The 14580-nt window shown below is 44.5% G+C and overlaps 1 protein-coding gene across 7 annotated transcripts in view; it reads right to left on the bottom strand.

The window, feature by feature from the left end:
* Positions 1-14580, bottom strand: part of helz2a (helicase with zinc finger 2a) — a 223040-nt gene that overhangs the window by 114825 nt on the left and 93635 nt on the right. For 6 of the 7 annotated variants that reach the window (XM_070895983.1, XM_070895982.1, XM_070895988.1 and 3 more), the window contains 3 exons: positions 6005-7116; positions 4272-4455; positions 4026-4133 (listed from right to left, as the gene is read on the bottom strand). In XM_070895983.1, coding sequence (XP_070752084.1) covers positions 4026-4133; positions 4272-4455; positions 6005-7005 — 1293 coding nt within the window. In that variant the 5' untranslated portion in view covers positions 7006-7116. The remainder of the gene's footprint in view (positions 1-4025; positions 4134-4271; positions 4456-6004; positions 7117-14580) is intronic. The other variant, XM_070895984.1, reaches the window with a different exon arrangement.

The following is a 14580-nucleotide window of genomic DNA, read 5'->3' as shown; positions in this document are numbered from 1 at the left end:
CATTTTCAGCTACATTCATCAAATTACGTTTTAAAAACGCCGCATGTTTGTGCTGGGTCATAGCAAATTTTACGTTCGCTGATATGCAAATGTGTTTAATGGAAAACTCAAGAAGAAAAAAACACTTCTCAAAACGAATGCAATTTCGAGCAGAATTTGTGGCTGGCTGGCCAATTGTACCCAAAGCAGAAACTCTACCGCATTGCCTGGAGTGATGTCCTCCCTCTTCACCTTCAACTAACTAAAGTGGGTACAAGAATACGCTTTGGGGGAGAAATTCACTATCACCCCATTTGAAGCGCTCATGTTATTAAGTTTGAAAAGTTAGTGCCAGGCGCTAACGATTTCAAACTTCAAAATAATTTGCCATTTGCACTCCGAAGAGGAAGTGGAGTGCTGGAGCGCTATTGGTAGCAGGCGGGGCAGTGCCTTCAGCAGTGCTGCACAATGGACCGTGCAGCCCTGCTGTATTCAAAGGCTCCTTCCCTCCCTTAAAGAGAAGGGCCATCGCTACAAGCTCTGCAAAATAAAAAGTACCGACCTGGACCACCACGGCGGCCGCAAATCCGCGCAATCAGCCCGGCACTCAAGCAGAGAGCCGGGCCAATCGATCATGGCCAGGAAGTCGGGTCAAAAAACTGGAATAAAAAAAGTTCATCTTTTTTACTTACCTCGGCCCCTCGCCTTTAAGCATCGCCCCCGAAGCGGCCGGAAACCCGATGTGCGCCTCCTGCCGCTGGCCGTGTTTTCGCCCGGTACTGCTGCAGGGGGCGGACGCACAGTGATGACGTCACAATCTCTGGGCGAAGGAGATCGGGGTACAACGTCATAGCGCCGCCTCAAAACTCTCAGCGAATATGGCGGGAACCAATGTCAGCGCCGCGCGTTCGCAAAGCCATTTGTGCCCCGTTAGCACCCCCGGGGTCACTTACAGGAGGCACAAAGGCACTCAATTTTGCCCCCTTAGCTTTTTACTATATTGCTTGTGTGTTTAGTTCTGCATGGACCTGTGTAACCCTCAGGTGCTGTATCGTGCTTACTCTATTAAATAAGCTTCAAAATGTTTCAGACTTTAGCCCATGACCTCACCCATGTTTACAATGCAAATAGCACTGTCTGTGTTCGTGAAAGTCCAAAGAGTATAGTGACAGGAAAAGCCTTTACCAAGAATTTACCAGCCTCGGTCCTATTTAATAGGTATTGGATTTTTTAAATCATTAGTTGTATTATCTGTGGTGAGGGAATTTTGGTTTTGATTACAGTAAAAAAAATCTAATGCTTAAAAGTTCTTTAGCTGATTCAAAGAATCAAGTTTATGTTCAGAATATATGGAGATAATTGATTTCTACAGTAATTTATCATATTTCCTGCTGTTAACAAGTCACTAACACTCGAAATGACATGATAAATAATGGGAGGTCTTATTGAGTATCACTAACATGCTGCAGGATAAATTATTGTTTCAGAATCAGAACCAGTCATTAGATTTTTTTTATTGCATGAGCTGGCAACTTATTGCAAAGGTCGATGACCCTCTGTTTAAAGAAAAACCTCTTGACATCTGATTTAGTTGTTTGCTGACATAAGTTATATACACATCCCGTGGTTCTCCACAACCCAGCTAACTCTAATAGTCTATTGGATGGGCATCGTCTTGTCCCTTCATTATTTTAAAGATCTCAATCAAATCGCCCCAAAGTCTATTTTGAGTTTGACGAAAGGTCATTGACCTGAAACGTTAACTCCGTTTCTCTCTCCACAGATGCTGTCTGGCCGGCTGAGTATTTCCAGCATTTTCTGTTTTTATCCCCAAAGTCTAGGGTTTTTCTAGAGTAAAAATACTCAGCTCCCTAAGCCTAATGTTATAACTAAGGCCCTTTAAGATAGGTATCAGTCTGGTGCCCCCATTCTGAACCTTTTCCAGGGCCTCTATTACACCCATCTGGTAGGGGACCAAAATTAGACAGCTTTGTAGATGAAGTTTAACAAAGATCTTTTAAAAGGATAGTATAGTCCTTTTTGCTTTATATTAGATTGCAGTACATTCTATTATTCTATTAGCTTTCGCTATAGCCAAGCGGCACTGGTCATGAACCTTTATAGATTCATGTACTCGAACAGCTAGATCTTTTTCCTGCTCTACAGTCTTTAGTTTGGAATCCTTTTGTTGTGCACTTGCTTGCCCTTAGCCCTACCCATGTGCATGAGACTACATTTATCTACATTAAATGACATCTGCCAGATGTAGATCCATTCTCCCTTCGCATTTGGATCTGAATTCAGTCATATTTTATCCTCTAAAGTCCTAACACTCACACAAATCTTTATGTCATCCACAAACTTGCAAACAGTTTCCCAAACACCTTTTATTCAAATCATTAACAAAGATTGTGAAGAGCAACAGTCCCAACACCGATTCCTGTGGAACTCCACTGGTAACCTGTTTCCATTAGAAATTTGGGCATGCCTATTTTCGGCATGTGGGAGCCAGGCGCAGGGAGTGATCCCTGCATCTAAATGGATAGGCCCAAGGCATATCAGATATTGGGCCACATTATCATTGAGCCGGCAGGCTACAGACACCTATAAGGCATCCTCGGGCAGCTCACCAGTGAGGAGCAATTGAAGATCAGTCCACTGCAATGCCTGCAGAAGCCCTCAGGTCGGTGGTGAAAGGGGGACGAGGCGATTGGGAAGTTGAGCAATTGGGAAACAGGGAAACGGGACAATCGGGAAAGTAGTGCAATTAAGATGGGAGGATAATGGTAGCCTGTAGGGAGAGTAATGGTTGGCGTTGATCAGAGGTGGTTAGTGGCGGAGATCATGGGTGCAGCAACATTGGTCGGGGGAGGGGCGGTGGGGCAGAGGTGGACAGCAATGACACATGTGCTTTGAATGTCGGGATATGCCAGATTCCAACTGAGGCTAAGGAGCAGGAAGTCCGGGCATAGGGAGTTTCTGCCCCTGGCTCTGTCCCCCTACCCATCATTTCTATTCAAAAGAGAAAGCATTGGCTCTGCCCTTTACAAGGCAAGGAGGAAACGGCAGAAATCTGGCACAACCGGATTGCCGATGCAACCCCAGAGGATTTTCAGAGCTACCATTTGTATAATAGCAATTTGTTCAAGGGCAGTGTAAGAGTATAGTTTTTCATTCTATCAAATGTTCAATCCCAGTTTTTATACATAATCGAACTTGTCAGTTTTTCCTCCTGTTTGCCCCTTTCCTACTCTCCTACATCCTACAAGGGAATAAGGGGTTATGGGGAGCGGGCAGGGAAGTGGACCTGAGTCCATGATCGGATCAGCCATGATTGTATTAAATGGCGGAGCAGGCTCGAGGGGCCTTATGACCTACTCCTGCTCCTATTTCTTATTTTCTTATCCAGTGACTTTGCAAACACACACGCACACACATTGGCAATCAAGAACAGGAACCCTGGATGATTTACCCTTCTTAACGCAAAGTGCTGAGGCCAATTGTAAAGCCCGACTGCAGGATGGGGCCCTTTTAAACTAGATTTTGAAAGGGAGTTTACATATGTATAGGTACACACATATAAACACAGACAGGCACATATATGCATGGTGATTGCAGTATTTGTAATAAACTGGCATCCATTGTTTCTTCGATACCATAGAAATAGGTAGAGTGAGGAATGGAAACACTCAAACTGGTGCAGTTACAGTCATTCCATTTTTCTATATACAGTGGTTCGCCATGACAAAAGTAAAGATCTAAGTTGGCTCGTTAATTGATTGTGAAGCATTATCCTAGTTATCTTTGCAAACCAATTAAGAATGATTATTCAACAGTGCATGTAGTTGTATTCCATTCATTTACCAGAACATTTAATTATTTATTGTACCTGATGAAAACAAAACTGGGTCACAATACTGCTGTGCAATGAATGAGTGTCCTATAGAATTGTTGCTTTTCATATTGTCTAGGTGTGACAGCGTGTGGAAGTATTTGTTCTCATATCCATGTGATATAATACTTGAAAAAGAAAAGTAAGTGTCTACCTGTGATTGAATCTTGAAGTTCCACATCAGTTTAGATCTTCCGCTGTAATGGAATATTCTTAAGTCGCAATCACATGAAATAGCTACACCATCAATTTCTTCTGACATCTGCAAATCAATAAATAATATTAAAGCATCTGCAATAATTGGAAAATATTAATCAGATTTTGAATAAATGACTAACGAAGAGACTGGGTAGCATTGACAAAAGACAGAAGTAACTATTGATGAAAGTAACCATCTTACAATCAGTACTTCATTCCCACAATTCCTGTATTCCTCCAGTAATCTGTCCTGATAGGATATCAGCCCTTGCTTTTTTGCGGCTTTCTTCCGTTTCTGAGCAACCTCTGACCGCGTTAGCCACTCTTCAAGTTCTTCGTGAGAGTGCGCGCAGACGCAGTTCTCACCAAATTCGCAGAAGTCCACCCTTTAAAATAAACCATGAAACATACTCTGTAAAACCTGCAGTGGAAGAGCAAATCCCAAGTAGGAAGAGATTATACGCAGTGATGGCACAGTCTCCCAGCAACATCAATACTGGCTCATATTCAAATGACTGCGTGTTCGATTCCCTACAATAGTGGGCCGAGCTTTATTCGTCATAACAGTTTGATAGTTCTCGCTGGTAATAAAACATGCTCCCCAAGGCCAGACAGCAGATCACTTGCTCATCCTGTTGATTAAGGAATGTTGGATGAGTGGGGGGAAGGACTGAAGCAATTCTGTCTGCAACAACTGTGTTAAATGTCATTGCTTAAAAGTCCTCAGAAACTAGAATGTCTCATGGAACTGGAGCATTGCACCTCACGGAGAAGCCTGCGGGAGGTGCTTTCTCACTCTCTGAACTGACGGTAGCTGCTAGTTATCAAAAATCCAGAATAACTAGAAAAGAAAAAATCTCAGGAATCTACGATGGAACTGTACGTTAAAGCTCATCATCTCGAAGTGAGGATGATCCGCTTCTACACCAAAAAAGGATGAGTTCACAGGTGTTTCAATGAAGGACCTAATATTCCAGGTCCAGAAGTACATCTTGAAGAATGGAAGATGCCTGTGGGTGGATTTTTTTAACGTGTGGTGGCCGTTGCACACCAGCCATCACACCGTCTTGACAGAGCTAGGTCTTGGTCCAGTGACAAGGATTACCCAAGATGACTGGAGACTAGCTCTGCTGCACAGACCAAGTGTGCACACATGTGTTACGTTAAAGCTATCATATTGTTACAGATATCAGTGTGCTCAGAATGAGGAATGTGATTTTAAAAGGACAATAGAGCAATTAATTCACATTGATCGGGTTCTAGTGACACAAAGCCCCAAAAATCTTCAGGACATGCAGTTGCATCCAGATCTTATCAATCCTACTAGACTTTACAAGGTCAATGGGAGCATATATGTGGCAGGAACATCTGACACTTAACCAGCCATTGAGAGAGGGTTGCCTAGACACACCATCCCAGCTATAATAAAATGTCCCCTTTCTTCAGGCATCTCAGCTGCTTCCCTGGTCTCGGCCCCATCAGTGGGGCCCACTTTCACCCATGGGGAGGGAGGTTGGTCTGCCTTGACTCACACCGTGTACTGGCTTCCAAAGATTCATGGATTCTCAATTAGCCAGACAAGTAGGAACTCCTAATGTATGCCCTTGACGCTAACCCACTGAAGATATTTTCCTCATAAGGGACAGGCACATCTCCTGTAAACAGCAAAGAGCCAGTTGTGCCAAGTCTCTGTCATTTTCCAGGGAGTTCTGCCCATTCACTGCTGGAGTTACAGTGGGAGACTGACGTGAACCCCCATGGATTTTCAGACTCATTTGTCTCATTTCTAATTCCAGGACTTTTCTCAATGTTACAGGAGCCTTTCTGCAGAGAATGCATTACTAACGACATTCCAGAAAGAATGAATATTGTCCTTTAAAATTATTATTCAGTCTCTGTCAAGTTATTTTTGTAAATACCCCAAATTTCATTTACCTTGAACATAACTGATATTTTTTGACTTTAAGGGGTGGTTTTCGGTGCTTCCACACAACTGTGGTGTCTTTCAAGACCATCTGAGAATGTTCTATGGATGAACAATGATTCTCAAACCTATCCTGAGAAGGAAAGATTACCCGGCAGACTTGGCAATAGAACTGAACATCGTTTTCTGTCCCCACTTCTGCTCCTGGTTGTCCATTCCAGTTTTGTTGCTGGGATAGTTGAAGCAAGGTAGAACGCTTTAAACCTCGATGTGCTTCTGATTTCCATACCATCAGTTCAACTTCACTATGGGCAAAATTACAATAATTGTAATCATGGTGACATAATACCCCCTGCAGTATATAACTGCAGTACCGCCTCTTGTCTGGAGATGTGTTTGGTTTAATTTCATTGCATTGTTTCATACCACAGTTATCTTCAAGAATATGCACCAACAATGGACTCCATCCGTGCTGTGTTGAGGATGTACAAAAGCCAGTACTGTTTTGATGGGCTATCTGCTGAGGTACACTGTAGAAACAAATTGCACACAATTCAACAAATTGTCCTTCAAATTCATTAACAATGTCTTCCTCAGCACTCTGTTGTTTTGGAATAGCTGTGCCTGAATATGATTTCCCACTATTTACTGTTTCTGGCACCAACTTTTTTAGCTTGTTTCGTTCAGTATTGTTGTTTTTTTCATAGTTCCAAACTATGGCTTCTTCTTCACTCCAGGCAAAGGTGCAGTGATTCTGATGCTTCTTGCAGCCTAAGCCTTCCTTGTAGAAATTACACACTTCATAGCGCAAGGGGAGAATAAAAGTTGGTCGCCTGCGAATTAGTCTCCAGCTGCCATATTTGTTCTGTCGCTTCTTAGCAACAAGGTGGAGACGCTGACATTTGTGGTTCACATTTTTAAGAACGATGGTGCTCTCGCTCGTCTTCTCGAAACATTGTGAGCAAATTAGCTGCAAATCTAGCACCTTGAACAATTCTTCCACTCCTTTCATTCTCCCTCAGGAAGGCTATGTAAATAATGGAATTCACTGTTCTTTGGTTTCCAATGGCCTGTGAGTGGTTAATGTTCTGCCCCTGAGTTATAAAAGAGGTATTTACTAGTCCTGCAACAACAATAAGAAACATGAGAAATGTATTTTTTTTTATAATACTTGTATAAAGAAATATTAGGAGAAATGTAAAAACCTTATTTATATCGGTACAACATTGATGGTATCAAACTTTAGTTAGAAGCTTACTAAATGTTATAAACAGAACACGCTACAGCCAGAACTGTCCCCACAATGACATTTGGAGCTGGATTCTACTCTGTGATCCCATCCAAAATGACAAATAGCAGAGGGTGGTGGGGCCTAGGTCTCTGGCTGATATCCTTCCTGTCCACCTGTGGCCGTGCCACTTCCCGGGGCTGCCACGGGAAAGTTAGTGGTCGATCCCAGGAAGCAGCAGGAATGGCGCTGAGATCACCCAATGGATGGAGAGCATCTTATAGCGGTCTCCTCTTCCTCCGATCTGGCCTCCAATGCCTTATCTCTGTCGGCCTCGTTATCAGCCAGAGCCTACAAGACTGCAGCTCCAGTCTGTGACACCACGACTAGCATTTCCCTTGGTTCACTCCTTCTTGGTGACAGAATTCTGTCGGGAGCCTGCCATGCATGGAAAATGACCACGGATCAGGGAATTGGGTCAGGTTGGGGCAGAGTTGAGGGAGGAAAGAATCAGAAGTCCTATCCCACTACTACTCCATCCCTTAAAAAAACAACCTGAGATGTGGCAGACATATAATGCTCCATTTTTATTTCCAATGTTCTTCTGCCCTGTGACAAAAGCACTGACAAAGGCCCCATAGCCAGGGCATTGTCACCAATTATAGCAACTCAATTACCACCAACTAACTCAGCATAGACCAGAACATTGGACCTTCCTGGTAGCATGGCTCAGTACCCCACCAGTCAATGCACTTATACAGTAAGCTACTAGACTTGCAACTCTGTTACTTGTGAGTTGTGCAGCCAACCTCACTTGCGGAGATATTTGTCATATCTCATTCCTGGTCACTACTCCCATATGTTTTTATTTGCACCCGGAAAGGCTTTTGTACAAAGTACTATATAATAATTTTTTGTACATAGCTCTGGGCATAGCTAGAAGAAAACAGCGACGCAGATTTTGCTGGAGCAGTGTACCCAGTTAGTTAGGCTTTTTCCCTTACCCTTCAGCTCGAAAAAGTTTTACCCTGTAAGATACTGGAAGTGTAAGCACGGAGAGGGCAATGGGGCATCTGGGACCTTAGTGCACATCAGGACCAACAGTCTATCGCCTTACCCAATGAGATTTATGGATTGAGCAAGAAACAGAGGAATGAAGGAGAAGGAAATAGGGTGAATTAGAGTCATATTAGGTACAGAAAGAGAAATAAAGAGAGAGAAGGAAAGATTGTATTAAGAGAGAGAAAAAAAATAGTCAGAAAAGAAAAGTATGGAGAGAAAAATTACATTTCAAATTTGAAAAATCTCCCACAACAATTTACTACCTGTAGAAATGAGACTCCACAGTTTAAACTGTTCCCTTTCTGGACCGGGTAGGTTGATTCGCATTGCAGGAACATAAATCTCCTCATTAAAAAGGTACTTGTTCTGTTAAGTACCAGCCCTAAATTTTTACAGCAATTAATGTGCAAATGCAGAAACTTCATGAAACTCACTGAGAGGTTGAGAGTGAGCTGTCGCATTTGTGAGGCCAACAGCGGAGCGACGCAAATCATTCAGCAACTTGTGCCGATTTTCAATTCACAGGGTATCTCTTCCCATGCCACAAGTTGCTGGCCAATTTGCACATTAATAACTGGCATGCCCAATTAAACTCACCGTCATTTTGGTAGCAAATTGTGGGCTATTATTTTTGTTAATCCTTTTACCAACACAAACCTGTAGCTTAAATAAAATTTCTGGGGGCCAAAATTGCCATGCGCCCCGGTTTGGGGGCAGTAACCGAGTCGAGATGGGAATTCCTGCATCTGGTACGCAAGTCCCGCCCCGGCCGCGAAATTCAGGTTACCGCCCCTCACAGGAAGTGGAATGCAATGTCGTGTGCTCCACTTCCTGTTGGGGCGGTGTCCGGAGCGCTACATGGGCGGGATCGGCAGCGCTACACGGCTTCTCCACGTAGCGATGACGCATTTCAATGCCCCACCTCTTCCGTTAATGGGGAGGGACGCTGCAAACACTGCAGGCCCTTTGATGGCCACCACTGGGCCATTGGGGATGCGTGGTTCCGTGGCCGCAGCCCACCACCGAGACAGAGTGCCAGGCTGCCGATTGCGGCTTGAATCATGCGACATCGATGGAGCATGGGCTGACCGGCAAGTCGGCTGAAGAAAACAAATGGCAGCACTCGGCGCAGCGCACCTCCCCTTTAAGTTCCGCCCCGGGAGCAGAGATCGGCCCTGTTCGTGACCCGTGAGGCTGGCACTGACATCGCCCGCAGCAGCCTCACAGGGCGCTGGCCAATTTCCACTGCGGGGTGGAAAGGGGTCACCGCATGGTGCAAAGGTGTAGCTGCGCACAGCGGTTATATCATCGCAGGAAGCACGTCGGCCCGGGGCTGGGCCATTTTCACTGTGAAAGCAGGAAGTGGAGAGAAAATTGTACTCTGCTCATGGGGAGGACAATGCATTCTCAGGCTCCCCATATAATGTGCTGCACTGCGGATAGTAGAATGTGGTTTCAGGTATACATTCCTCCATTTTGAATTCCAAATCTACTGGGCTATGAATAAAATGGACGCCAAACACTGGGAAGGACGCGGGGGGGGGAGATTTTAATGCAGAGTGGGATCAGTGAAGCCGGGTACTGAGACATAAGAACATAAGAAATAGGAGCAGGAGTAGGCCATATGGCCCTTCGAACATGCTCCACTATTTACAACCCTCTGAGAGAAGAAACTTCCCCTCATCTCTGTTTTAAATGGGCGGCCCCTTATTCCAAGATCATGCCCTCTAGTTCTAGTCTCCCCCATCAGTGGAAACATCCTCTCTACATCCACCTTGTCAAGCCCCCTCGTAATCTTACACGTTTCGATAAGATCAGCTCTCATTCTTCTGAATTCCAATGAGTAGAGGCCCAACCTATCTTTCCTCATAAGTCAACCCACTCATATCCGGAATCAACCTAGTGAACCTTCTCTGAACTGCCTCCAAAGCAAGTATATCCTCACTTAAATATGGAAATTAAAACTGCAAGCCTCACCAATGCCCAATGTAACTGTCGCAAGACTTCACTGCTTTTATATCCCCTTTGCAATAAAGGCCAAGATTCCATTGGCCTTCCTGATTACTTGCTGTACCTGCATATTAACCTTTTGTGTTTCATGCACCAGGACCCCCAGGTCCTGCTGCACTGCAGCACTTTGCAATTTTTCTCCATTTAAATAATAACTTGCTCTTTGATTTTTTTTCTGCTAAGTGCACGACCTCACTCTTTCCAACATTACACTCCATCTGCCTAATTTTTGCCCACTCACCTAGCCTGTCTATTTCCTTTTAAAGATTTTTTATGTCCTTCTCACATATTGCTTTTCCTCCCATCTTTGTATTGTCAGCAAACTTGGCTACGTTACACTCGGTCCCTTCATCCAAGTCGTTAATATAGATTGTAAATAGTTGGGTTCCAGCACTGATCCTTGAGGCACCCCACTTGTTATTGATTGCCAACCCGAGAATGAACCATTTATCCCAGCTCTCTGTTTTCTGTTAGTTAGCCAATCCTCTATCAATGCTAATATATTATCCCCAACCCTGTGAATTTTATCTGTGCAGTAACCTTTTACGTGGCACCTTGTCAAATGCCTTCTGGAAGTCCAAATACACCACATCCACTGGTTCCCCTTTATCCACCCTGTTCTTTACATCCTCAAAGAATTCCAGCAAATTTGTCAAACATGACTTCCCCTTCATAAATCCATGCTGACTCTGCCTGACTGAATTATGCTTTTCCAAATATTCTGCTACTGCTTCTTTAATAATTAACTACAACATTTTCCAAACCACAGATGTTAGACTAACTGGTCTATTGTTTCCTGCATTTTGTCTGCTTCCTTTTTTAAGTTACGGTATTATATTTGCAGTTTTCCAATCTGCTAGGACCTCCCCAGATTCCAGGGAATGTTGGTAAATTACAACCAAGCATCCACTATCCCTGCCGCTACTTTTCTTAAGACCCTAGGATGCAAGCCATCAGGTCCAGGGGATTTATCCGCCTTTAGTCCCATTAACTTACTAAGTACCACCTCCTTAGTGATAGTGATTGTGATTGTGTTAAGTTCCTCCCCCCCAAAGGCCCTTGACTATCCACTGTTGGGATATTTTTAGTGTTCTCTACCGTAAAGACTGATATAAAATATTTGTTCAATAAAAGATATAAATCTTCTAAATGTGTTGAGGGTTCCTGCCTCTACCACCCTTTCAGGCAGTGAGTTCCAGACTCCCACCACCCTCTGGGTGAAGACATTTCCCCTCGTATCTCCTCTTAACCTCCCCCTAATTAGCCACTTTCATTGCATGTGGGATTTGTGTGTGACTCTCCATGTATGTTTGGTGATTTGGATTCTGATTGGTTTGCATTTCGGATCTGGATATTTAGCGAATCTAGGCCAACTTGGAGGCTTGCTGTAGCACCAGAGCTCTAATTATTTAATGTTCCAAGCAGATATTTGGCTCCGCTGAATTAGAATATAAATAAGACACATAATTGCCATGCTGCACAGATCTATTAGTGAAGTAACAAGAGCAAAGATACAATGGGCAACAGAGTTGAAGACTCTGACCTTTTTTTGATGCTATTATACCTTTCCCGTTTGTCTGACTTCCCTGATGAAGCATTGGAAACGGATGGAGTAGTAGATTGATTGTTTGGAAGAACTGGAAATGGCTTTGTTTTTTTTTTCTAGGTTTATGTTGGAAAATTACCCACTTCTGGTGAGTAGCCAGTGGAATTTTCCAGTCCTGTTCCACTATAGTGCCTTTCCTTTTTGAATAAAGGTTTTGCTGAAATGAATTTTCAGTTTTGTAAAAAAAGGAATTCCGTTTCTACAATGGTCTCCGAGTGATGAATGGTTTGAATTGATTTAGATTGGTTTGGGGATTCAACAGCATAACATGGCTCCTTCCACGGCTACAGTAGGAATAAAAGTTTTCAAAATGTATACATTGTCCAGCATAAATTGTACAGATTTGCAAGGAAGTTTTAGGGGTGCATATCAAGTTTGAGCTTTTTGCACTGCAACAGAAATTCTGTTGTGATTAAAGGTAGGATTTGTTCAGCCATGGCGGTGCAGGCTCGAAGGGTCAAATGGCCTACTCCTGCACCTATTTTCTATGTTTCTATGTTCAGAGTTTCTGCCATCTCCATGTTCCCCATCACTAATTCCCCGGTCTCGTCCTCTAAGGGACCAACATTTACTTATTGAGAAACCGTCCAGACCTCCGCAGTATGAGGCCTGGGAGATTTTAACGGCCAGTGCTCATCTACTTCCTCAGCATCAGTCTCCCACCTCAACCTGGTGAGCAAGAGCTACCTGGCCAGCGGGAGGGAGCGGGATTTCAGGCGGCAGTTTCCCTAAAGGAACAGGTTCCAGCACTAAGCCAAATGTGTAGGGGTCAGAAAAGCATGTGGTCGGGGGAGGGGAGGGTGGGGGGAAGCCCGGGCAGGGGGCCCATGGTTTGTTGCTCCTCCAGTTGCAGAATTAAAATAAATCTACTTTTCTGAGACTATTCCAGCCCTGGTTCCTCTTCCTGTCAGGTTTGACCCAGTGAGGCAGCCACACTGGCTCCTCCACGCATGCCTTGGGTTAAGATTCCAGTTGTGCTCCGATAACATCATCGGACCCCGATCTGCGTATTTAAAGGACCACACTCCTGTCCGTTGGGTGTATCACTCGCCTCCTAAACAGAACAGGTTAATATTGGGACTAGTCGAAAGGCAGCGGGATTGGAAAGGTAAGTTCCTCTTTAAATGCCTACCCAATCCCTCCGGTTTCCGCCAGGCAAGTCCGGGTTAAAGTTCCCCCACAGTATCACAATGGTACCATCAAATGAATTGCACACGATCAGGTAGGCATATGCCATAGGTCCGATCGACCAGTGTGTGTTCCTGGCACTCACTCACCAGGATAGCATATCAGGAAATTGAGAGCTCACTCCCCACGATTTTCCGTCCAAATGATTGGAAAATCATGAGGAAAATGCCTGTGATTTCCCAATATGCATTCCCAACTGACAAAGCTCCCCATCGAGAGTGCAAATTCAGAAAACCAGCCTTTGCATACTTATCAAAACCTTGATTTAAAGAACACAAGAAATTGGAACAGGAATAGGCCATTTGACCCCTCAAGCCTGCTCCACCATTCAATAAAATCATGGCTGGTCTGATCATGGACTCGGCTCCATTTCCCTGCCTGCTCCCTAAAGGAACAATGACTTCATGACAAGGCTATTGGCTTTTCTCTCATTTGTTTACAAAGTAAAGCAAGATTCCTCATTGCTTCACCTAGTGTAAATTCTGCAAGGCTCTTCTCCCACCTCATAAAAAATACATATGAAGACAGTGTCCCTTTAGTTTCTTCTTAAGTTTTTTTCTTATCAGCCTCACCCCAGATCCCAACTGTGAAACCTTCAGTAGCTCCACCACTATCAATAGATCACGTGACCACGGCGCATGAACTTGCTACTTCTGCAAGCTTTCTCAATTTTAAAAAGCAAACCTCGAAGGGAAGGTACTTGATTTATAAAAGGCTGCAACTGTCACTCCACGCCACTGTGAATATTTTTTGGTGGCAAGAGGAAGTCATTAAAGTAACTTTGTATCAGGAATTGGACAGGTGTTCTGTGCATAAAATACAAAGGGCCCAAGAATGTGTGGCAGAGAGCCACTGCTGACCCCACCAGAGTTCGAGGAGTTTGAAAGTAGGGCCTGAAAAACCAGGCCTTTGATGCTTGGGGTGTGCATCTGCCATGCTGTCCAGCTAAAGAAGTCACATTGTGCCATGTAAATGGCCAGCCAGAGAGGTACTGCCTTCCCACCTCCTCCCCCCCCCCCCCCACCCCGGCCCCTCCCACCCCGCTTCCCACCACAAAATGGCACCTGTGATCACCCTTCAGCCCCCTTTGTAAGGGAGATGCTGAAAAAAACAGAACTCCCAACTACAGGAATCCTGATTCTGGCCTCGCTCCCTTATGCAGGGATTGAATGCTGGTATGACTCTCCTCCCTTGGAGCACCAGTCTCCAATATTACATTGGGCCCTCTGTAGGCCCTGGGTGCAAGCTCCAAAAAATATGGGGCTGAAATTCTATGGGAGTTCCACCGACCCCCTCCCATATATCCAGCAGGAGGAGCCCAAACTCCCAGAAAACATGGAGATCGGGTCGCCCCCAACCCTCCCCCGCCCCTCCCCCCACACACACAGTTTCCAGGAGATTCCTTGGGGTCTAGTCAGGGGCAGAAGTTCCATCTGTGCCTTACTTGGGCACCTATGCCAGAGGGAGCAGGACCAAGGGCAAGGATTCCCAAT

This window comes from Pristiophorus japonicus, chromosome 12 (genome assembly GCF_044704955.1).
Source record: "Pristiophorus japonicus isolate sPriJap1 chromosome 12, sPriJap1.hap1, whole genome shotgun sequence".
Lineage (NCBI taxonomy): Eukaryota > Metazoa > Chordata > Chondrichthyes > Pristiophoridae > Pristiophorus > Pristiophorus japonicus.
This window is presented reverse-complemented; position numbering and strand designations above follow the sequence as displayed.